Source organism: Crocuta crocuta, unplaced genomic scaffold (assembly GCF_008692635.1).
Source record: "Crocuta crocuta isolate KB4526 unplaced genomic scaffold, BGI_CrCroc_1.0 scaffold80, whole genome shotgun sequence".
Lineage (NCBI taxonomy): Eukaryota > Metazoa > Chordata > Mammalia > Carnivora > Hyaenidae > Crocuta > Crocuta crocuta.
Window position 1 is genome coordinate 44,803 of NW_027527559.1, and position 22,973 is coordinate 67,775.

The following is a 22,973-nucleotide window of genomic DNA, read 5'->3' on the forward strand; positions in this document are numbered from 1 at the left end:
ACTTATTTTCCTTGATTGATGTTTATCCATTTCAATGGCTTTAGGTATCTTGTGGATTGAGTTCCCCTATCCCTTTCATAAACTTTCCAACACCCTTTCTCTTCAATAGCACTTACAATTATTGTAATTAAACAAAGTCTACATACAGAAAGGAATTCAAACCAAGTTAAGAAAATAGAAAATTTCAGCTTCTCTATGAAGCCATTCTATATGAAGTAACCATGCCAGCCTTTAACTTTTTAGCACTTTACCAAAATTAATACCTATGCGTAATGCTAATGTATTAGTTTGATACTTGAAAGTTTCTACTAAGTACTTTTACTTATATTACCAGTCATAGGAATAAAAATTACTGTATACATATATCATTGGGTTCACTTTTTATCCATGAACTGTGATTCTCAATAATTGATTTAATCTAACACACAAGTTACAAGTTCTTTATGTATGTATAAATAATTAGGTATAAATTATATATACACAAATATGTTTATTAAAAAGTGTTATAAACCATTGTTGCCTTAATTAAACATTGTACAGGAGATCCTAGCTACTTCTGTAGTAAAAGAAAAAGAAATAACGCCTGTAAAAAAACAGGAAAGAAAATTAGCAAGCCCCACTGCCTACAAAAGTTTTTTATGCAGAAAACAAAAAAAGTCGACAGATATTTGGATTAATATATTTGAGTTGCTGGGATTAAAATTAACATGCATTAATTAAAATAATCCTATTTCTTGTAATAGATACATCTCAGTACCTTAACAATAACAATAATTTATTTCTTATTAAAAAAAACCCCATTGTTTGGATATTTTAAATTGTTATTACTCATACCAGTGAATGCTACCTTAGATGGTAAGCGCCATGAGAAAAAGAGCCACGTCTTGGTTACTCACTGCTGTATTCCTAGCAGAATGATGTTTCTGAAATACAGATCCAATGGTGTAATTCCTCTCCTATTTAAAGTCCTTCTAAATATTCCTCATTACCTCTAGAACGAAACCCAGGCCCGTTGCGTGGTAGCAAGACCGCGTGAGCCAGCCCCCGTGTACCACTCCAGCCTTATCTGCCCCTCTCTGACCCTCAATATCATGTTCCTCCCAATGGGCTATGATAACTCTTTCATCCACATCTCTGCACTTACCATTTTTTCTCTTGGAAATGCCTTTCTCACCTTCTTTGGTAATCATCTTTCATTTTTTCTTTAACAGCTCAAGTACCACATTCATCAGAATGTCTTCCTTCATTCTCTCCCCTCTCTGCTTGGTCCTCCTACCGTCTGAGAGCAAGCCTGAGATTTGTCCTTCCTGCCTCCATGATGCTCTTCCCATCTCCGTTTTGACCCTTATCACACTTGTTGCTTCCTTCTTTCCACCCGGCCCAGAGGCCTGCAAGAGCAGGGGCCCTCTGATTCATTTATCTTTATGTGCCCACATGGGTTTGAAGCCCAGAGGATATTCTGTAAAGCTTTACAGAACAGGGAAGACCCGAGTGCAGGCAATGTAGCAATTCAAGTGAGAAGAGTGAGAGAGTCATCCTGAAGAACGGCAGCAGGGTGGAGAAAAGGTAGTGGCTTTTAAAATAGATATGGTTGGGGAGGGAGGACTTCTGAGTGTCTGGCTTGGGAAGTATAGAGGCCATTCATCTCAGTGGAGATATACAACGAATGGAGCTGGGTGGGGGTGGAATCAGCATGATATTACTTAAACTCTGGTAGTTTCCAGTGGTAATCACGGCGACATTAAAGAATTGGAAAATAGAGGTATTTTTTAATGCCCATAAAATATATTTTAAAATTAACTGTATGTATAGATACGCACATGTACAAAATCACATGCAGAATGAAAGTGTTGTGAAACGAGTATTCACTGTCTGCCCACGTCCTTCCCTCCGACTCTCCCTGACTAGACAGCTTGAAGCTCAGGGTAGGAATCTCTGCTTTACACAGTCCATTATTGGATCACAGAGCCTTGTCAACACCTACAGTCCTAAACCTTGAGAGAACTTTTACAACCCAAGAAGAATCTAAGATTACAGGAGACAAATGTATCTTTCTATCTTCAGCATCTAACTTCCTCTGTCAGAGAGATTTAAATATGTATCTTTAAACGGATGAGAATTGAGAGCAGGTCCAAGCACGTCTAGGCGGCGTGGACTGTGTCTCCCCACCAATTCCGTGGTTCTCTGCGGCAGGCTGGGCAGAGACCCCACGTTGCTGTTACAGATCACTGATGCACCAGTCCATTGCCGGAGGCGAGAAACAGACCAGGAGATGCACCTTGGTCTCCCTGCATGCTGAGAAGGTGCACTGACCCTTTGCACAGCATTAAGTTATGTCTGTCTGTCTCATATAGACCATGTCTGCTTCTCTGCCCCATGTACTTTTTTATGTAGTGGACACACTCCTTGGTCTTTCCCTGCAGCATCATGGAGGCAGTAAGAGGCTGGCTCAAGTCTCAAGCAGGGCGTATCTTCTGTCCACTGTTGGCACTCCAGAGAAACTCTTACAGTGACAGCTCTAGGGTTCGACTCTTCTCTTCAGTCTTAGCCGTTACCAGAGAGCTGCTTCTCTCGCCGTTCTCCCCACCACATGAAGAATGTGAACCTCCTGATTAATGTCAGTTATGTGATTTCCTTGGCTTTTGTGTTAAAATTTTAGCAGAAAATAAGTACTAAGTTCCACTTATTTAGCATATACTAAATGCTAAAGAGGGGCGGTGCCTGGGTGGCTCAGTTGGTTGAGCATCCGACATCAGCTCAGGTCATGATCTCACGGTTCATGGGTTCGAGCCCCACATCGGGCTCTGTGCTGACAGCTTGGAGCCTGGAGCCTGTTTCGGATTCTGTGTCTCCCTCTCTCTCTGACCCTCCCCTGCTCACGCTGTCTCTCTCTCTCTCTCAGAAATAAATAAAATATTAAAATTTTTTTTTTATAAATGCTAAAGAATGTATTATCTTTACTCTTCCCAACAATACGACTGACAGGTATAGTTTATCCCTATTTTACAGAAGGAAAAAATGAGAATCAAAGACCAGATGTTCCTGGCCTCGGGTTAGGGACCAGCAGCACCAGAACCCATCTCTCCGATTCTGAAGCCTCTTCATACTCCTGCCTACGTTATATCACAGCCCTGGGAAAACGGATGACTTTTAGTTATTAGAAAAGGAAGAAAAGTTTCCATAATTTTAAAAACGGAGTTTTACAAGTGGCTTAAGAGGCATGCCTTGCAAGGTGAAGAATTACTCCTGGGGTGGCAGCTGTACATAATTATCTGTGCACCCCATCTAACTTGGGTTATATATTCTTTTCCACCCAAGATCACATTTTATTAACACTGCTAAGTAAAGATTTGTAGTGTTCTGATGATTAATGTATTATATCAACTTAACTGGGCCACAGGGTGCCCAGACATTTGGTCAAACGTTATTGTGGGTGTTTCTGTTGAGAGAGCTTCCAGATGAAGTTAACACTTGGACAGACAGACGGAGAGAAGCAGGCTGTCCTTCCTAATCAGGGTGGGCCTCATCCAATCAGTGGAAGATCTGGATAGGACAAAACTCCTGAGTGAGATGAACCTTCCCTGCATGCTGAGTTGAGACCATCACTGCTGCCTTTGGACTCAAAGTGAAAAAGTCAGCTATTCCCAGCTCTCGAGGCTGCCAGCTTGCAGACGAGTGTACACCACCAGCTGTCCTGGGTCTCCAGAGAGCCAACTGCCGATCCTGGGACCTCCACAATTCTGTGAGCCAAGTCCTTATTTTTTACAGACACACACACATGACACACATGTACCCGTGGGTATGTGCGTGTGTCTGCCTACCAAAACCAATAGGCTTGTAACCTACTGATTCACTGGTCCTGTTTCTCTAGAGAATTCCGACCAATACAACTGTTTTCTGCCTGCCTTTTCTTTAGAACTGCCCCAATCCTCTAATTATCTCTCTCCCTTCCTGACCCCCATGCTTACTATGTCTTCCTACTTACAGCTACTTTAGAACTCTGCTCACCGAATTATTGCAGGTAACTTATTTTTCCAAAAATACTGTCCATTCCAGCCTATTACTCCCCCCACTGGTACGTGCACACGCCCTCTCACACACGTGTGCACACTGCTTCCTTCGTACACTACAGAAACCATCCAACTGAACTTCCATGATAAGGAAAATATTGTGTATTTCTGCTGTACATCAGAAGAGCCACATGTGTTAGTGGAGTCCTCCAGAGAAACCAGTTGGAGAGAGAGACAGATTTGCTATAAGAAGTTGGCACCCATGATCATGGAGTCTGAGGTCTGCAGCCCACAAGCTGGAGGCCCAGGAGAGCTGACAGCACTGGTACCATCCTGTCTCTGTCCAAAGCACAGAAGCCTGGAACTCCAACTCCAAGACAGGCAGACAGACAGACAGATAATTCTTTCTTACTTGGCCTTTTATTCTATTCTGGGATGGATGGGGTGAGTCCCATTCACAGTAGGGAGAACAGCCTGCATTACTTACTCTCCAATGCAAATGTTAATCTCATCCAGAAACACCCCCTTGAACATCCAGAAACAATGCTTAGCCACATATCTGGACCCTCCATGGCCCAGTTGTGTTGACACATAAAAGTAACCATCACTACATATGGCTACTGATTAAAATATGGCTAGAGCAACTACACTTTTAATTTAATTTTAGGTAATTTACATTTAAATAGTGATACATGGCTCATGGTTACTATACTGGACAACATAGCAGTAGATGGGCCACGTCCTAGAGCTTTAATGGATGCTACGGGACCGTTGGGTATGGAGCTTCCTCCTGGGCCTGAAACACTCCCTCTGGGAGAACCCAGCCTCCATGTAAGAAACCCAGCCACCCCAACACTGCTGTGCTATGAGGAAGAATAGGCTGGCCACATGGAGAGAGTGCACGCAGACAGACACCCATCTGTTCTAGCGATCCCATTGGAAGCATCCAGAATGTGAAGGAAGGAAGCATGCTGGACTTGTACCTAGTCAGGCCTTCAGATGACCTTGGCCAGAGCTGCCATCTGAGTCTAAGTATGTGAAGGTCCCCATGCAAGAAGCTCCAGCAAAACCCACAGAACCATGAGATGCAACTAAGTGCTAGCTTAAGCCACTAAGTTTAAGGTGATTTGCAAAGCAATAGATAATTGGAATAAAAGCATATTAAGGAAATCAATGTTCCCTATTTCTCTGGCTCCCTGGTTCCTAGTCTTCTTTGCCTTTCCGAAGTCTCTCTCAGGGATCATTTCTAGTGTGCTACTAGACAAGTTTCTCTGAATGGGTAGGGTACCTGTTTCCTGCCTCCTTGCTTTTTGGTGGGTAAACTTGTTTGCATAGAACTGAATCTGCAGTTTGGGAAAGTCATAGTTATCTGGCTTTCAACCATCTTGGATTTCTGATCTCATGTTTAAAAGGCCTTTTTTGGTGAAGTTATAGTGTTTTCTGTCCTTTCAAATAGGCCAACTTGGTTTTAAAAAGAGAGAGAGAGAGAAAGGACTCAAATAATAAAATCACACATGAGACAGGAGAAATAACAACCAAGACCATGGAAATATAATCATAAGAGAATATTCTAAAAAACAATAAGCCAACAAATTAGACAATGTAGAAGAAATGGGTAAATATCTAGAAACATGACTACCAAAACTGAAACAGGAGGAAATAGAAAATTTGAAAGACCAATAACCAGCAAAGAAATGGAGTCCATAATCAAAAATTTCTCAAAAAACAAAAGTCCAGGACCAAGGGGCTTTACAGGTGAATTCTAACAAACATTTAAAGAGGAGTTCATATTCTTCTTCTTAAACTTTTCCAAAAAAATACAATGGAAGGAAAACTTCCAAATTCATTTTATTAGGCAACCATTACCCTGATACCAAAATCATTTAGATTCCACTAAAAAAGAGAACTACATGTCAATATCCCTGATGAACATGGATGTGAAAATTCTCAGTAAAATACTAGCAAACTGAATCCAATAGTACATTAAAAGAATCATTCACCACAATCAAGTGGGATTTATTCCTGGGTTGCTAGATTGCTTCAAGACTTGCAAATCGATCAATGTGATACACCATGTTAATAAAAGAAAGCATTAGAACCATAGGATCATTTTAATAGAAGTGTGCTGATGAAGTTCAACATCCATTCTTGATAAAACCCCTCAACAAAATAGGGTTAGAGAGAACATACCTCAACATAATAAAACACATCTATGAAAAGCTCACAGCTAACATCATCCTCAGTGGGGAAGAACTGAGAGCTTTTCCTCGAAGGTCAGGAACACGATGGGGTTGTTCCCTCTCACCACCTAGATTCAAAACAGGGCTGAAAGTCCTAGCCTTAGCAATCAGACAACAAAAAGAAAACATATGCAAATAGGCCAACTTGGAACAATGCCTGCCTTTTTCTTCCTTTCGAAAGGCCATAACTAGTTAACACAGTCCAACACTGATCTTTTTCAATAATTCCTATCTTGAAAGTCGAACCCCAGAAGGCATATACCTATGCTTTGAGATCAATTTTTAATATCGATTTTGCTACAAGAAAAAAATGGATGGGAGGGGAGAAGTATGTGTTGGGTGTATACCCATGTGATGGCTGCTATAAAATAATAACTCTTACGTGTAACAAGACTAGTCCTGTGGGGAAATCCTATATGAGCTACATATACAAGTTATAAGTAGTGCTATTTTTTTTTTAGAAATTTTGTTTTTTAATTTTTTTTAATGTTTTTTATTTCTGAGAGAGAGAGAGACAGCATGAGCAGGGGAGGGTCAGAGAAAGAGGGAGACAAAATCTGAAGCAGGCTCCAGGCTCTGAGCTGTCAGCACAGAGCCTGATGTGGGGCTCGAACCCACGAACCAGGAGATCATGACCTGAGCCGAAGTTGGATGCTTAAACAACTGAGCCACCCAGGCGCCCCTAAATGGTACTATTTGACACAGTAATTAATACAGATTTGAACTTTATCCCTCAACTTAATACACTCTTTATTTTCTAGTGAGCTCAATATTTATAAAAATTCAAAAGAAATGTATTGGTAAATGTCATGAAAAATGTTTAGAACAAGGTTTATTATGACTGTTCTTACCATTTTTGTGTAATTGACATTAAACAAATTTTGGGTCTGGAATTTCATCAGGACTCTCCTGTCTTTCATTCCAGTTCTAAGAACAAATTGAATTGACTATGGATAATTCATATCATCTCAACCAACGAAAATCATGTAATGGACTTCCCTCTGAGAAGAAAAACAACTTCCTTGTGTCTGAAGATCATGGACAGAAAATCTTAAGTGTTCTACAGAATTTTAGAGAACAAAATGTCTTTTTTGATTTCAAAATAATCATGAAAGATGAAACAATCCCATGTCATCGTTGTGTCTTAGCAGCATGCAGTGACTTCTTCAGGTACTTGATCTTGTCTGTCTATGCCTCTGATTTTGTGTTACTACATTTATTTTTTGTAACTGCTGAATTTCTCCCCTACAGGAGCATGCAGTGGTAATTTTCAACTCTTAAAAAAAAAAAAAAAAAGGTGAGGCACCTGGCTGGCTCAGTCAGTTGGGCTTCCAACTTTGATTCAGATCATGATCTCACAGTTCGTGGGTTTGAGCCCCGCGTCGGGCTCAGATTCTGTGTCTCCCTCTCTGTCTGCCCCTTTCCCACTCACGCTCTGCCTCTGTCTCTCAAAAATGAATGAATGTTAAAAAAATTTGTTTTAAATTTAAAAAAAAGCTAATTAGAACCTAGATTAATGATTTTTGAAAATAAAAATTTAAGACTACCTTTTTTAAAAACTCAGATCTTCCCAGATCAGCATTTCCCAACGTTGTATGGAACACTGGTTCTTTGAAATGTTCTGGGGAAAAAAAGAACTTGTTTTGATCCAGCGTTCATTTTATTTGGGGGAATTCTTGCACTGTGTCATTTAGAAAAGAGGAAAGGACAGCTGGATAAAATGTGGAAATATAGTTCAAAGAAAATGAAGACGCTGAGGGGAAAATGGATTTCAGTCAGATATTGTACCCAAGGAATATACCAGGGAGAGGTTTCCCCTCTGTTTGATAAAGGGGAAAAGTATCTCCAGAAGCATTTTTGGAGAATACCAAACTTGTTCTGATCCTAGGCAACCTTCTGAATAGAATTTGGTTCTGATTAGAATGTCCAAGTCATGAGCCTTTTTGAGAACCCACTGTGGTGGCCGTGGTTTCAGATTCCGCAAGGTACAGGGTCGGATGCATGACCTCGGTACCTGGTAACTGTTTCAGGGTCATATCATCCTGCAAGGCCTGTGGGTCAGACACACAGGCCTCTCTGGGTGACATCCTGGCCTCCAGCCCTCCAGTCACACTGCAATAAACTTCATCCTAACTGTGCTATTTGCATTATATTCATTGTTGGAAGCAATTTGTATTCAAAATAAGCAGGACTTAAATCTCTAGTAAATAAAATTGGTAAAAGCATAGTAAGATTTAATATGTAAATACACTAATACTGGTTTTAATCCTTTAACTCCTGTTTTACTGCCAGCATCTGATTAGACATCACTGCTCTTGCTCTGCAGCGAAGCCTCTAAAAGGGTACTGATAACCGCCGCCCCTGGGGGGTCTCCTGCTGCAGGTGGGAGCAGTGACTCAGGGCCGCACCTGGCTCCCTGGGACAAGGAGGCTACGCCTGTGGCCTAGCTAGAGTCGGCTTCTGACCCTGTAACCTACACTGCTGTCCCAGGCCCACGGGGCCTCGCTGCCCCCTCGCTGCCCCCACGCTCTGCCACGCCCTGGTGCCACCAGTTAGTTCCCAGCTCTCTTCTCCTCCACATCTTCTTCCTGGTTAGCTCCATTCCTTTCCCTCACCCTCCTGACACCTCCTCACGAGAGGAAGTGATGACCCCACGGTTAGGCACACACGCCCTCAATCTGAATCCCGGCCCTACCACTCACCACACATGACCTTAGGCTAGTGACTTAATCTCTTCAGGCCTCAGATTCCCGACTGTAAAAACCAAGATAATAAAAACATCCAATTCACAGTCATTGTGAGACTTAAATGAAATAATGTGTATGTAATGACTGGGATAGTGCCCACTGTATTCAACCTACTACTACTGTTATTATTACTATTATTATTTCCAAACCTAGCAAAAAATGGACAAAATCTGGTAAACAAACCAGTTGATTTCCTTACAGTGTTTTCATGTTAACAAAATAAGTTCATGTAAGCATTTGAATTGGAAGTCCTCTACTCGTCATGGAGAAATTATGTATTCATTAAATGTTTCTGCACCTAATTTTTGGCCATAATATTCTCAGCTGCCCCTAGCTTTTATGGATCTACTTTAAATTTTAAAAAACTGCTGTTAAAACAGGACAATATATTTTTAAAAATTTCTCCCTGTTTTGAAGTAACACAAATGGCAGTTCTATAATGACCTAGATTATACACATATATATTATAGACAGCATATTTATTTATTATATATAGTATTTTATTAAAGGAATACACCGTTCATCTAAAACTATTTACAAATTTAGACTGAAATTATATAATTTATAATCTTTATATGATAAGGCCACTAATTCATAATGTGTGATATGATCAAACTTACTGGAGTATTAGGAGGAAAAATATGAAATAGTAGGAAAGTACATAATGCATGACAAATGTACTTTATAATGATTTTGGAAAATGAAAGTTTTTGAATAAGATGTAAAGTCATGGAGAGAAGACTGAAAAGGAATCACACGTACTGTTCAACCACTTTATGGTTATGGTAAATTTGAGATCGATATTAACTGGAGACTTTAAAGATAAACAGATTGAAGTATGGAAATATTGTACATATGTCTTCTCAAAGAAAATGTGGAAGCTGGTGATAAAAATACACAGGATCTGATAGGAAATATTTTCTTAAAATGATAATAATAGCTAATACTTTGCACTGATTAACTCATGTATTCCTCAACTCAGCAAAATAGATACAAGTGTTCCCATTTTCAGACAAAGAACTGCAGCACAATGAAGAAACCCCCTGCCTCACCCTTCCCCCCCACACCAAGGTCACATAGCCAATAAAGTGGCATAGGCCAGATAGTCACCCAGGCAGCCAGATTCTAGAAGCCAGGCCTTCACTATTACCCTAACCTGACTATCCGTGTCCTCATAAGCCAATGTAATTATCATCACAGTTTAACACTTCTGAAATGATCTACGTTACACACTGCATGTAGAACATGTATGTAAGTTTTGTAACCATATTTATTTGTGTATTAGGGAAGGTGTTTTGTCATTCTTCCTTTTCTTAAGGGGTGTTCTATATTTGGAAGGCTCCTCAGACTTTTCAGTTAATACTAGCGCTTCTTAAATAGCTTTCATTACCATCTAGAGTGGACTCTAAGAATTTAGTTAGTTTAGAGGTGCCTGGGTGGCTCGGTCAGTTTAAGTGTCTGGCTCTTGGTTTTGGCTCAGGTCATGATCACATAGCTTGTGAGTTCAAGCCCTGCATCGGGCTTTGTGCTGACAGTGCAGAGACTGCTTGGGATTCTGTCTCTCTCTGCCCCTTCCCTGTTGTGCTCTCTTTCTCCTTCTCAAAATAAATAAACATTTAAAAAAACAAAAACAAAAAAAACCTAAATTGCTTTCCCCCCAGAGTACTCGAGCACCGAGGGGCGCTGCTCACGAAGGAATCCTGGAAAATTCAGTGCAGTCACAAACCAGTATTATACCAGAACCAAAACCAGTCAGTCTCCAGTGCTACTGAATGCCTAACTACTGCAAGTCCTTGCTTCTTTGTCATAGCTCTTTCTCTTTAACCTCAGCCTCCACTGGCTGTGCTACCGACAGCCGTCATAGCGAGTCCATGTAAAAATGAATGGTTCTGGATAGGATGTTAATACAGGGATGGGCGGCCAGCTTAGTCTTACCAAAACCAACCGTAAAATACATACATCATGGTCTCCTGCCCAAACATTTCCAAATAATTTATATTTTTGCTTAAACTGAGTGCCAAAAGTTCCTACTTCTTTAGAATCTATCACCCCTGCCAGGTGGGTATAAATTACAACTCAGAAGAACTCTCTGGCTGGTCTGATTATTCAAATCTGGGGACCCCCCTCCATCTCTCGATGGGTGTTTCGTCACAAACTTAGTTTGAGCCTTTTAGTTTGGCATTTAGCTTTATGAAAGCACATTCCCTTTTTTTCCTAAAGTGCTGTGTGAAACGTGTCTCTTTAGACATGTATTTAAATTTACCTTGTTTGGTGGATTTTCCACACAGATTCATTAGAGGCATCTGATATATCAATGTATCCCATCTTCCACATGTTTCACTGCTGCCAAACTGAAAATTAATTTGAAAGATACTTTTAAATCCTAAACCCAGAAGCATTATCTATTTTAAATGCCTGTACTTATCACCTGCAGAGCTGATACTAATTAACTCGTAAAGAAAGAAATTCAGCCATTAGACAGGCCTTACCGTAATTTTATGAATGGCATTTAAGAGCATGAAGTTAGTTTACAAAATGTCAATCTTTTTATGGCCTTCTTTGGAGTAGATGCCGTACCGCAGCTATAATGTACACATTCTGCAGTATGGGAGTGACGGGGTCTGTGTGTTTTCAAGGTAAATGATATGGTATGTGACTGTTTTAGATATTAACATAATTTATTAAGATGCTTTAAAAATATATTTCATAAATATAAACCTGATATTTGTGAAACATATTCTAAATCAACCTGAGGGTAAAGGAGGTAAAGGACAGGTCTTTAAGGTAGCACTGAGGGGTGGCTTAGTCGGTTAAGTGTCCGACTTCGGCTCAGGTCATGATCTCGTGGTCTGTGGGTTCGAGCCCTGCATCAGCACAGAGCCTGGAGCCTGTTTCAGATTCTGTGTCTCCCTCTCTCTCTGGCCTTCCCCTGCTCACGCTGTCTCTGTCTCTCTCTCTCTCTCAGGGAAAGAAAAAAAAAGCTAAAAAAAATAAACTAAGAAAAAAAAAGAAGAAAGAAAAATACCACGGAATCAAATACTCCTGTTTCCTTGTTCTCCTGTGTTCTTTTTCCCTGCAGGGCCATGTTTGAAGTGAACATGAAAGAGCGAGACGGTGGGAGCGTCACCATCACTAATCTGTCCTCCAAAGCAGTAAGAGCATTTCTGGATTACGCCTACACGGGGAAAACCAAGATAACGGATGACAATGTGGAAATGTTCTTCCAGTTGTCATCGTTTCTTCAAGTTTCCTTCCTATCCAAAGCTTGCAGTGACTTCTTAATAAAAAGCATTAACCTTGTCAACTGTCTGCGGTTACTGTCTCTCTCGGACAGCTACGGCTCTCCCCGCCTGTTTGAGCACGCGCTGTCCTTCGTGCAGCACCACTTCTCCTTACTGTTTAAGTCCACTGATTTCCTCGACATGAACTTTGGAGTATTGCAGAAATGTCTGGAATCCGACGAACTCAATGTCCCCGAAGAAGAGACTGTACTGAAGGTTGTCCTTAGCTGGACCAAACATAACCTAGAATCAAGGCAAAAGCATCTGCCTTATTTGATTAAAAAGGTAAGATTACATCAGTTATCTGAGGAGACCCTTCAAAACTGTCTGCTCAACGAAGAGTGTTTACTCAAAAGTACAAACTGTTTTGATGTGGTCATGGACGCTGTTAAGTGTGTGCAAGGTTCTGGTGGACTCTTCCCTGATGCTCGACCATCCACAACCGAAAAATACATATTTGTTCACAAAACTGAGGAAAACGGCGGAGACCAGTACACCTTTTGCTACAATATAAACAGTGACTCGTGGAAAGTGCTGCCCCAGTCACAACTGATTGACTTGCCGGGGTCCAGTCTGTCTAGTTACGGGGAGAAGATATTCCTGACCGGCGGGTGCAAAGGGCCGTGCTGCAGAACGGTTCGGCTCCATATCGCGGAGTCCTATCATGATGCGACCGACCAAACCTGGTGCTACTGTCCGGTGAAAAATGATTTCTTTCTGGTATCAGCGATGAAGACGCCAAGAACCATGCACACATCAGTTCTGGCTCTCAACAGATTATTTGTCATAGGCGGAAAGACAAAAGGGTCTCAGGACATTAAAAGTCTCTTAGATGTTGAGTCTTACGACCCTCTTTCTAAAGAATGGATGTCTGTCAGCCCGTTACCCAGGGGCATTTACTATCCTGAAGCGAGCACATGCCAAAATGTCATTTATGTTCTTGGGTCAGAGGTAGAGATTACAGATGCCTTTAACCCATCACTTGATTGCTTTTTCAAATACAATGTGACCACTGATCAGTGGTCTGAACTAGTAGCAGAGTTTGGGCAGTTTTTTCATGCAACACTAATTAAAGCTGTCCCAGTAAACTGCACACTGTACATATGTGACCTTTCCACCTATAAGGTTTACAGTTTTTGTCCAGATACTTGTGTTTGGAAAGGCGAAGGCTCTTTTGAATGTGCAGGTTTTAATGCAGGCGCAGTTGGAATTGAAGACAAAATTTATATCTTAGGTGGTGATTACGCACCAGATGAAATCACAGATGAAGTGCAAGTCTACCACAGCAGCAGATCTGAGTGGGAGGAAGTCTCGCCCATGCCAAGAGCCTTAACGGAATTTTACTGCCAGGTGATTCAGTTTAATAAATACAGAGACCCATGGTTTTCTAATCATTTCTGAAAGGAGTATGTGCTTAGACATTCTAAAACTAGCCCAGTTCTAGAAGCCCACCGTGTATCTGTTAACCTTAAATAGCTGGTAAAAAGGTCTTTACCTCTTAGTAGAATAAAATGTACCTTCTGTTAGAGAATTACTATGAATGTACAGCATATATGACTTAGCAGTTGCTGGAAACTTAAAATACAAAATACATTTACCAAAAACTATTATATCAAATATAATTTAATCCTGGAGAATCCAGAATATTTAGTATGTTCATATGTAAATAAGACTCACAGGTATGGATGTCTTGATTTTTAGAGTAATTTATCCGTGAAAGAATAGTAAGAACAAATCAGTGTTCACAGACTTGTACTACTTAGGGCAGATCTCTGTAGGTAGTGAGAGTGAATTATTTGCACAGTATTTTATATGAAGTGAAAATTAAATTAGAAAGAGGTGAGAAGCCTACCTTGTTATTACAGGCCTAAGAGTGGCTGAATTCCTATCCTTTCCGATCACTGCTTAGCTTCTTTAAGCCTTTCTTCCTTTTTTCATTATCATTTTTTTGGTCAGAGTTTTTCCTAAAATGCATTGTATTTCCTAGCCTTCTAAACTGTGTCCTAAACATGGCCTGACTTTTTTATGATTCAGCTCTTCATTAGGAGCATAACGTACCATGTTATAATGCCATAATGCCACGGGCAATTACCGGAATGCTTTTAAAATTGCTGGTTCTGGCAGTGCTAGCTGCTTCTGATTTCTGAAGGAGCATATCTTATTTTCGGGCTCAAGCTCAGTAAATGAACATTCTTGATTTAATTATCAGTTCTAAGTTACACCCGCTCTGAGTCTATCTGTACATGTAACCCACTGAGTGACGTTTTTGGATTCTGGGATGGTAGCCCTAACGTACTTTTCCTGTATCCTTGCCATATTCCAGCATAATTGAGGTAAGTGTATCATTACGTTGCATTTCTTAAATTGTTAAATGTCCAAATTTGAGTTGTAGGAAGAAATTTCCGTTCAAATTAGAACTGTATCAATTCCCCTTGATGATATATCCCAACTATAACACATCGTGTTGGTTCACTGTTTTCATAAATTATTCATAGTGAATTATTTTCTAAATTTAAAAAAATGACTAGGCTTTGATATTGATCGTATTCACAACCTGTATCTGTTGAGATGTTTAATCACCTGTAACCCAAGCAAAGAAAGAGTATCAATTATCCTTGCTGTCAGGTGCGAGAAGTTTGTGTTGCAAGAGAATACGTTTCCTTCCTACATTTAAAAGATACACCCATATTAGGTTTTAAAAGTGGAGATATGCCTGAATGAAGGTCCTTTAATTATGCCATATACATTTATTGTATAAGCTTCACATCTATTTTTCCAAAATAGAACAGGATATTAGACTACATTACCATACAATTCCAGAATCAGAGACTATCCCTAATCAGATTACAGTTGCCTAAGAAGTATTCTGTCAGGTTGGTGGTCTTCCTTCCTAAGTTGGCTCTGCCCTGTGTGTATGTATGCATGCATGCGTGTGTGTGTGTGTGTGTGTGTGTTTAAGAAAAAAAAGAGAAAATTCAATGACTGGTTTTGTTGTGTCTATTTGTGGCACTGGAAACAAATGACTTAAGCAAGACCATACCAGAGTGGATGACCTATAGGTGGGTTGACTGCACTATTGATTTTAAGCATATATAAATAATTAAAGTGGGTTTAAAATAAATAATTGTTTTAATTACTGACTCTAGGAAATGTTCATCCTTTCCAGAAAGGAGAAACTAAAGGGAAACAATCCCTTCCTCATCTTGTTTCATTATTGGGTCATCCTGACGTCCACGCATCTTCTCATTGGCCATTGATTTATGGTAATGTTCCCAGACATACCCTTGTTATCAGGCCTAGGTAGCTCCCCCTGCATTTGATTTAATATACTTCCTAACACACAAGGCTTTCTGCCTTTTGTCTACAATTGCTGCAGTTTATTTGTTAGTCATTTTATTCTCATTGCCATCCCTTTATATCTGCAACTGAGTGCTCTTTGTCAGCGTCTCACTGCAGGAGAAAGTACCCTGTCTAGTCGTACAATCCCAGACTCTTCCTTTATTTACTGTTCTTTACCCTTGGTGCTACTGCGCTCTGTGCTAGGCTTGGCTCCACTAAAAACCGATCTTGTTCACTCGAACTCTGAATCTTCTGTAGAGAGAGCGCTTTCATTTGATCTCTCTGCCGCACTGAAAAATGGTTATCTGTGTTCCAAATCCTCAAGGAACCCAACCACAGGCCCGACACACACGGTCAGTGGCCGAACTGGTTACACCTTCCTGACCCCGCCAATCCCTGGTTTCACTGTCCAAGAACCATGTCTGTCATTCTGGCCTCACCCTCTGTTCCGGATCTCTAACAGGCAAGTCTCAGTGATCTCTCAAGTTCATTCTCAGTAACCCCAGAAAGAGCTGTTTGTTTTTTTTTTTTTCCTGTCTGTAAGCCTTGGCGAGAGGAAATAACATCCTTATATCTATGGCCTCTTCCTGAGTCTTTTTTTTTTCTTTAAAGTCCTCTTTCCATTCATTATCAACCTTCAGCCAATGTTGCATTGTAAGAGACAAAATAATTGTGCTTATTATCCAAATTGCTTTCATTTTTGTAGAAAAATTCTGTTAAACATTTCTAAATCCTTTATCATTTGTTTTGCTCCACTACACTTGGATTATGCAAAAAAATCTAATATTGTAACATCTTCTACAATTGAAAGTAAGTATATAGCATTATTATATATAAAAACGATTAAATTCAACTTTTATGAGATCAATTCAAAGTCAATGGACACTCATGGAGTGATCTGCAAACTTGATTTAAAACATGGACCACCTTTTGTTCACCTGTTGCCTGTGAGACTGAACAGTATGAAGAATTTTGCATAATCAAAATTAACTATATTCCTATAACAGCTCTGGTTCTGGGTGGGAAAGAGGACTGTATTGCAGCCATAATCACTACATGCTTTGAAAGCTCCAAAGTTATTTGAGAGTGACGACATCCTGCAACACGACTCTGTTTTTCCCAGCTACCAAGAGCAACTGAGGATGTGTGCAGTGTACCTGACTCAAGCTGGATGGTTTAAAAATCAGTCAAGTAGAGAGAGAAGCATCTGTTTACTTTGTGAGATTTGGAAGCAATAAACGCAATGATTAAATATATTGTTGAATATGTAGTGTTACTTTTAGGTCCTCATTTTCAGTTTGATTGGGATCCAGTGTTTGGAAACTCTTTTATATTTACAATTGAAACGAAGACTGTCTTCCAATGGGCAGCTCTGGAGGGCACTGAAAAAATAAGGGCTCGAATTGATAAGGAAGCAGATTTCCAGCCACTGTGAGAAACAGCTTTACTCCACAGAGCCATATTTAGAGTAAGACTAGTGGATGTGGCCTGTGGCACATGGTCGGCCCAATAAACTCCCACACAGGAGTGCACAACCAAAGATTTCTATACTCTATTTACACATTTTGATCTCAGTAGTTTCCCGACCTAGGACCAATGGCTTCCTCCTCCAGTTTACTTAGTTTTGGGGCATTCTGCGTAACTTGATTTCAGTGGTTCTGCATACTCAACGTTTCTACAGGACTTGAGTCTTGAAACTCCATCATTTCAAGAGCATTCTTATTGGAGGGAATTTGCTCTTTGTTCTGTTGTTCTAATTACTCAGGAAAAAGTCTGCAAACGGTGCTGACACTTACAGTGCACTGGGAATAGGGATTTTTCCTTCCATCTACCACAGGTGCACATTTGTTTCACAGAGAATAGAAACTGAAAGACCAGCACCTAAAATATTCTCCTGAATTCATGCTTTATTTTGCTGCAAATGTTGCCATATAAATGTAGTGAGTCTAAAGATTATGTGATTTAAAAAAATCTTTATATCTTAAAAATCTAGGTGTGTTTGTAAGTCAGTTCTCTTTGATGGCACTATGACACTTGGTCACATTTACTGTCTGAATAGGGAATATGCTCACAGGATGAGACTTACAGACTTGGCAAAAGATAACTCTTCTGACTCCTAGACTCCTATTCAAACTTGAGAGTAACCTTGGAATCTGATACAGCTTCTGGCCTGGTAGAGAAGTCCCTCTAAATTCTAAAGCACCCTGATGATTTTTTTTTTTTTTTTTTTCAATTTCTAGTTCAGGTCTTTCAGGAGGAAAAAGCTCAATGCCTTCTTGTTTGAAAAGTTCTGTTAGAAAGTTCTCTTTGATATTCAAAGTGCTGTTGCCTCCCGGTACTAACTTCCAGCCCTGGGTCCTAGAGAGCTGTCTCCACAAGTACTTCAAATAGTAGTGGGTCTCCCCTTCTCTAAAATCGAGGCCTCATTTTCCTTCTGGTTCAAATGCTTATTAACACCTTAAAACCTGCTACATTAGCCAGGGTTACAAGTCTTCTCTTTGTACAGTTGCCTCAGAAAATCTCGTCTAGCTCTCTAGCCTTCTTGGTGGGCTGAGTCTGACCCGCACTGCCGGTCTCTTGCTACTTCTGGCATTGTTTACTTCCTTATGCAGCTCTCCGGTTCTTACGCAGCTGTATATGAGCTAGAGACTTGCTGGATCTCTCTTCTTGTGCCCCCACCCCACCCCATCAACGTAATCACAAACAAATTTTCTGGGAGAGGAATTCTAAAGCCAAATTTTAATAGGTCTTTCAGTCATTTCTCATTAGACAGGATCTTCAGACTCTTAAAAACATTTCTAATAAAGATCTTAAAGAGTATAGAAAAATTAGAAAACAGAGCAGTCACATTCTTTTTTTTTTTCTTTTTTTTAAAATGTTTTATATATTTCTAGAGAGAGAGAGAGACAGCGTGAGCAGGGGAGGGTCAGAGAGAGAGAGAGCGTCACAGACTCTGAAATAGGCTCCAGGCTCTGAGCTGGCAGTCAGCACAGAGCCCGACGCGGGGCTCGAACCCACGAACCGCGAGATCATGACCTAAGCGAAAGTCGGACGCTTAACCGACTAAGCCACCCAGGCGCCCCCAGAGCAGTCACGTTCTTGGTGGTTACTGGGAGGACCTTGCTCACAAATGAATAAGGACTAGCCTTAAGTTAGTAATAGCCGCAGTCTGGAGCTTCACCTACGCTGTTAGCCCGGCTGGAGAGAGCATGGCACCTCCAGGAGACAATGCCATCGCTAAACAATGCTAGGAGCCACGGAGCTTTATCCATCCCATTAACTTTGACCACATTCCCTACCGTAACTGTCAACTGGCTCAGTAAATTCTGCTGTTGTTTTCAAGGGCAGCAAGGTTGCTGGGAGGGTTCAGTTCTCGGAGCATCAGAGTGTGGTGTAAGTCTTTTTGGGAATTCGGACATATATTCAGCATTTCTGGACTTAATTAGCACAGTACCTGCATGTAAGTAAGATACCCACTAAACGGATATTCTGCTGAGCCAATGTGTGAAGCAAAATACATACCGAATGGGTCCATTATAACTGTACATTGTGCAACTTATTTTCATGTACAAAGGAAATTATTTTGATCTATTTTAGGATTTTACACTATCACTTTGTACTTTAGTTATTTATTAATGTATATGTTAATTCTTTTTGTAATACCTGGTATCTTTCTCATGTTCAAATTCTGAGAAAATCGGGTTAGGTATTTCTACAACTGCAGTTTTTGCTGGCATATGGAAAAGTAAGAATGAGGCCTTGCGGAGACTCAGACTGCATTACATATGCCCCGCCCAGCTCTGGAGAACATGCATAGTTGCAGAATACGTGGATACTTGGTTCTTGAAAGTAAAATTATAGATCCAAAGTCATTTATCCACCTAATTTTCTTAGTGCGTGGGGATTACGTGTTCTCGGTGAATTTTAACTATAAGGTCTAATTCAGTTTCCTTTCAAAGGTAATAATAGATAAGACAGTGACTGTAAATTTCCTTAGGAGACATGCAACCCCGCTGTGTCCCCCAGGGAAGCATCAGAGTTTCAGCGACCTTACCCCCTTGGGGAAGTAGTGCCCCCAGCTACCGCGCCTGCAGACACAAGTACTTTTCTTCCTTTCCCTCATAGTGGGATGTGGGCTTTGCCATATGCTGTGCGAAATCACATCAGAAGTTTTGCTTCAGGTCCATGTGAGCCTTATTAACACGCAGTAACACATCTCATTCTATAAAATCATTGTTCATTTATTAAAATGTATCTCAGAAAAGAATGCATTCTGTGTGTATTTATTGTTACTGGAAATAAAAGCGGTACATAAAGGTGGATGCTAAGGTTCTCACCTTCTTGCCACCCCCTGCCCCCGATGGCCCTGATGAGTGCGGTGGTGGAAGTCTGAGGTGGGGGGAGCGTGTGTGCCAAGGGGCTTCTGTAGCTGAGAACACGCCCCACGTGTCCCTCGAGGCGGACACCCCAGTGCGCTAGAACAGAATACAGCGAGACCTCAGATGCATCATAGGTTGGTGAGATACCTCCAGGCCCTAAGTGAGCCTAGAAAGAATAGACCAAGGGCCCACCCACAAGCCACAAATGACAGCAGCAGAAGCTGAAGGTACAGGGCCAAGCACGTGGCTGTCCCTGCTCACTGGTCACAGGGACCAGCCAGCTTCCTGGAGCAAGCCTCCTCCCTGACCTCGTCAGCCCAAACGCTTGGGGGAAGCTGGTGAAGGGGTCCACAGCCTGAGAGACCACGTGGTACCGTGAAAAGACATGTTCACTATTGACATTCATTTCTAGTCCCTGTAAAGTTTCTTCATTCTGCACAGGCCCCTTCTCCATCATCTCTCTGGCTTTCATTTCCCGTGTGGTGGTTGTTTACTAACGACCTCGGCTCCCGGACCCCTCTTCTGGGTCTACTATCCAGGTGAAAGCAGACAGAGTTCCTCCTAGGAAACCCAACCCTCGAAGAGCCGGCTCTGTCCCTGTCCCACAGTACTGCAGAAGGCCAGTGGCAGGTGAATTTCCAAGGCTCCCTGGTGCCCCCTGGCGAATCCTGGGTCCAGACTTCCTGCTCCAGACATGTTCTCATCTTTCCAACTCCCCATCTGCCACCGGCTCCCCGCAGTTCACTCTGCTCTCAAATCCGGATTCATCCCCTTCTCTCTAATCCCCTAGATGCAAGACTTAAAAGTTTATTAACACAAAGGTGTCTTAGGGATTTGGCCTGTTGCCAGGTGTTGGGTTTGCTGCCATCAAATTAGAGGTCTCCCCCTCTTGGTCAATATTTTAATACTTGAAGGGCCTCCAGGGACACTTTGCTCTTAAGTCATGGACCATATTGCTTAATAGTCTCAGTCCGATGTATTGGCATTTGAAATACTTGCCCTAAATTTTGAACCTGCTTCAATTTGCTCTTTCCGTTCCCCTCACATAGGAGAAAAAACGAGAAAAGCCCCTCAATGACAAAATTTAATCTCCATACTTAGAGAAAATAAATTGCAAAGAACTTTTAAACGAGCAGTTTGTCTCCTTTCCAATCACCAAGGGTCACTTAATGCTGTGCCATAGGCTCTCATGCATTTACGATAATTGATACAGAATATGTTCCATCAAGAACTACTCGTAGCAATTTAGCCAATGCACAGATTTTAATTGACTTATACATATATTTTCCAAAAAAATAATTCTAAAAAGTAATCCTAAAAGTAATATGAAGGTAGAGTCAAAATGTTTATAAAGTGTTTTGAAGTTTTTGAAACTATAAAATATTGAATTTTTAGCAATGTGGCACTAAACCAGTTTACTTAATGAAGCCTAATGAATTAAAACTGCAGGCTATATTTTTAAATGCTTGTATAAAACCCATGTTTCCAGGATAAAATTTCTTGCACATACTAAATTTTATAATTTTAAAGACATCTATAAAACTTGATGAAACTAGAGTGAAGATAGTGAACTTAATAATATTCATGAAAAAACTTAAGAAACCTGTGAGAGCCGTCTTAAAATAGAATTTAGGCATTAATATTAAAGAGATCACTCTAGTATTTATGGTATTCGTTTCCACTGCACCTGATAAATATTTTTGCAGTTCCTCCAAGTTCAGGGCTTGTATAGCCTGATTTTGCGGTCGTGTTAATTAGTGAATCTTCCCTGGGAAGTTAATTACCCTTCCCTAACCCTGACCAAAATGTATGCTGTAAACGGAGTTAAATTTTTTAATCAAGAAAAGGCTTTCCCTGTGGGCTTTTCAGATTTAAAAATCCAATTAGCTTTAATATTTTCCTGTTAGAGATTAACCACCCTTTATGTTATGAAACATTAATTGGAATTCAAACTATTTATAGCTCTTTTTAAACAAAGTTTTAACAAATCAATAAATTTTTTTGTTACTTTTACAAATAGTATTGACCTTGTATCTATTCCTGAAGGAGTAAAATGTTACTATAGTATTCTTCCATTTAAATACAGTTCATGTTTCTCTTACAAGCACAAACTAACAAACACTCTTATTTCCAGGAAGTTTTACCAAAAAAATTATTCAATAGTTTAAAGTATCTAAAATTCTTCCATGGATAAGTGAAATACTAGCGCTCCTACCAATCATTTTTGTAAAGGGGTATCTGCCAGCAATATACAGTGTCGGTCAGTGTTCCTCAAACTTGCTTCCAGAAATGTACCATCTAGGGTGCCAGGTAGAGATAACAGATTCCAGGACCTCATTCTTGGATATTTGGATCTAGTAAGTTCTAGATTCGGGTCCTGGGAACTCCTATTTTCAACAAGCACTGCAAATAATTCTTATCAGTGAGCAAGTCAGGAAGCACACTGGGGTAGAGGTGGAGAAGCCAGCTCTCGGTTCTGCTACAGAGAGTGGTTTAAAAGCTGCACAAGCTTGGGACGCGCAGGTGTCTCGGCTGGTTAGGTGTCTGACTCTTGATTTCGACTTGAGGTCATGACCTCAAGGTTGTGAGATCAAGCCCCGCACTGAGCCCCACGTCAGGCTCTGTGCTGAGGGTGGAACCTGCTTAAGATTCTCTCCCTCCCTCTCCCTCCCCCGCTGCCCTTTTCCCTCACTTGTGTGGTCTCTAAAATATAAAAATATAAAATTTTTTTTAAAAAGCTGCCTAAGCTTGACAAAGGTTCTTAAACATTCTGTGCCCCAGTTTCCTTGTCAATAAAACTGGGCTACTAGCTGTACCTCCCACAAAATGTTGTGATAATTACATAAAACAATGCACGTGACATGCGTGACACAGTGCTTGTGAATGGGAAATGTCCAATAAACCTCTGGTCTCCTTTCGCTGTTTTCTTGCTTGATTTCAGCAGAACCACCTTCCCCCAACTCCTGAACGTGCTGCC

General features: G+C 40.7%; 1 protein-coding gene and 1 long non-coding RNA gene across 7 annotated transcripts in view; one reads left to right on the top strand and one right to left on the bottom strand.

Annotated features, from left to right (window-relative positions):
* Positions 1-20,103, top strand: part of KBTBD3 (kelch repeat and BTB domain containing 3) — a 38,911-nt gene extending 18,808 nt beyond the window's left edge. For 2 of the 5 annotated variants that reach the window (XM_077769554.1, XM_077769560.1), the window contains exons 2-5: positions 7,176-7,420; positions 12,077-13,628; positions 15,445-15,541; positions 15,943-20,103. In XM_077769554.1, coding sequence (XP_077625680.1) covers positions 7,200-7,420; positions 12,077-13,628; positions 15,445-15,541; positions 15,943-16,001 — 1,929 coding nt within the window. In that variant the 5' untranslated portion in view covers positions 7,176-7,199 and the 3' untranslated portion in view covers positions 16,002-20,103. Of the gene's footprint in view, positions 1-3,032; positions 3,743-7,175; positions 7,421-12,076; positions 15,542-15,942 lie in introns of those variants that run through there. The other 3 variants (XM_077769551.1, XM_077769576.1, XM_077769565.1) reach the window with 3 other exon arrangements.
* LOC144235999 (uncharacterized) lies at positions 471-12,534 on the bottom strand. 2 transcript variants are annotated; one of them, XR_013336390.1, is made up of 4 exons: positions 12,394-12,534; positions 11,261-11,348; positions 848-923; positions 471-583 (listed from the first exon to the last, which is right to left on the bottom strand). It is a non-coding gene; the product is annotated as an uncharacterized LOC144235999 (long non-coding RNA). The 2 variants fall into 2 exon arrangements; XR_013336391.1 differs by lacking the exon at positions 12,394-12,534 and adding an exon at positions 12,023-12,158.
* Positions 20,104-22,973: the final 2,870 nt, after the last annotated feature.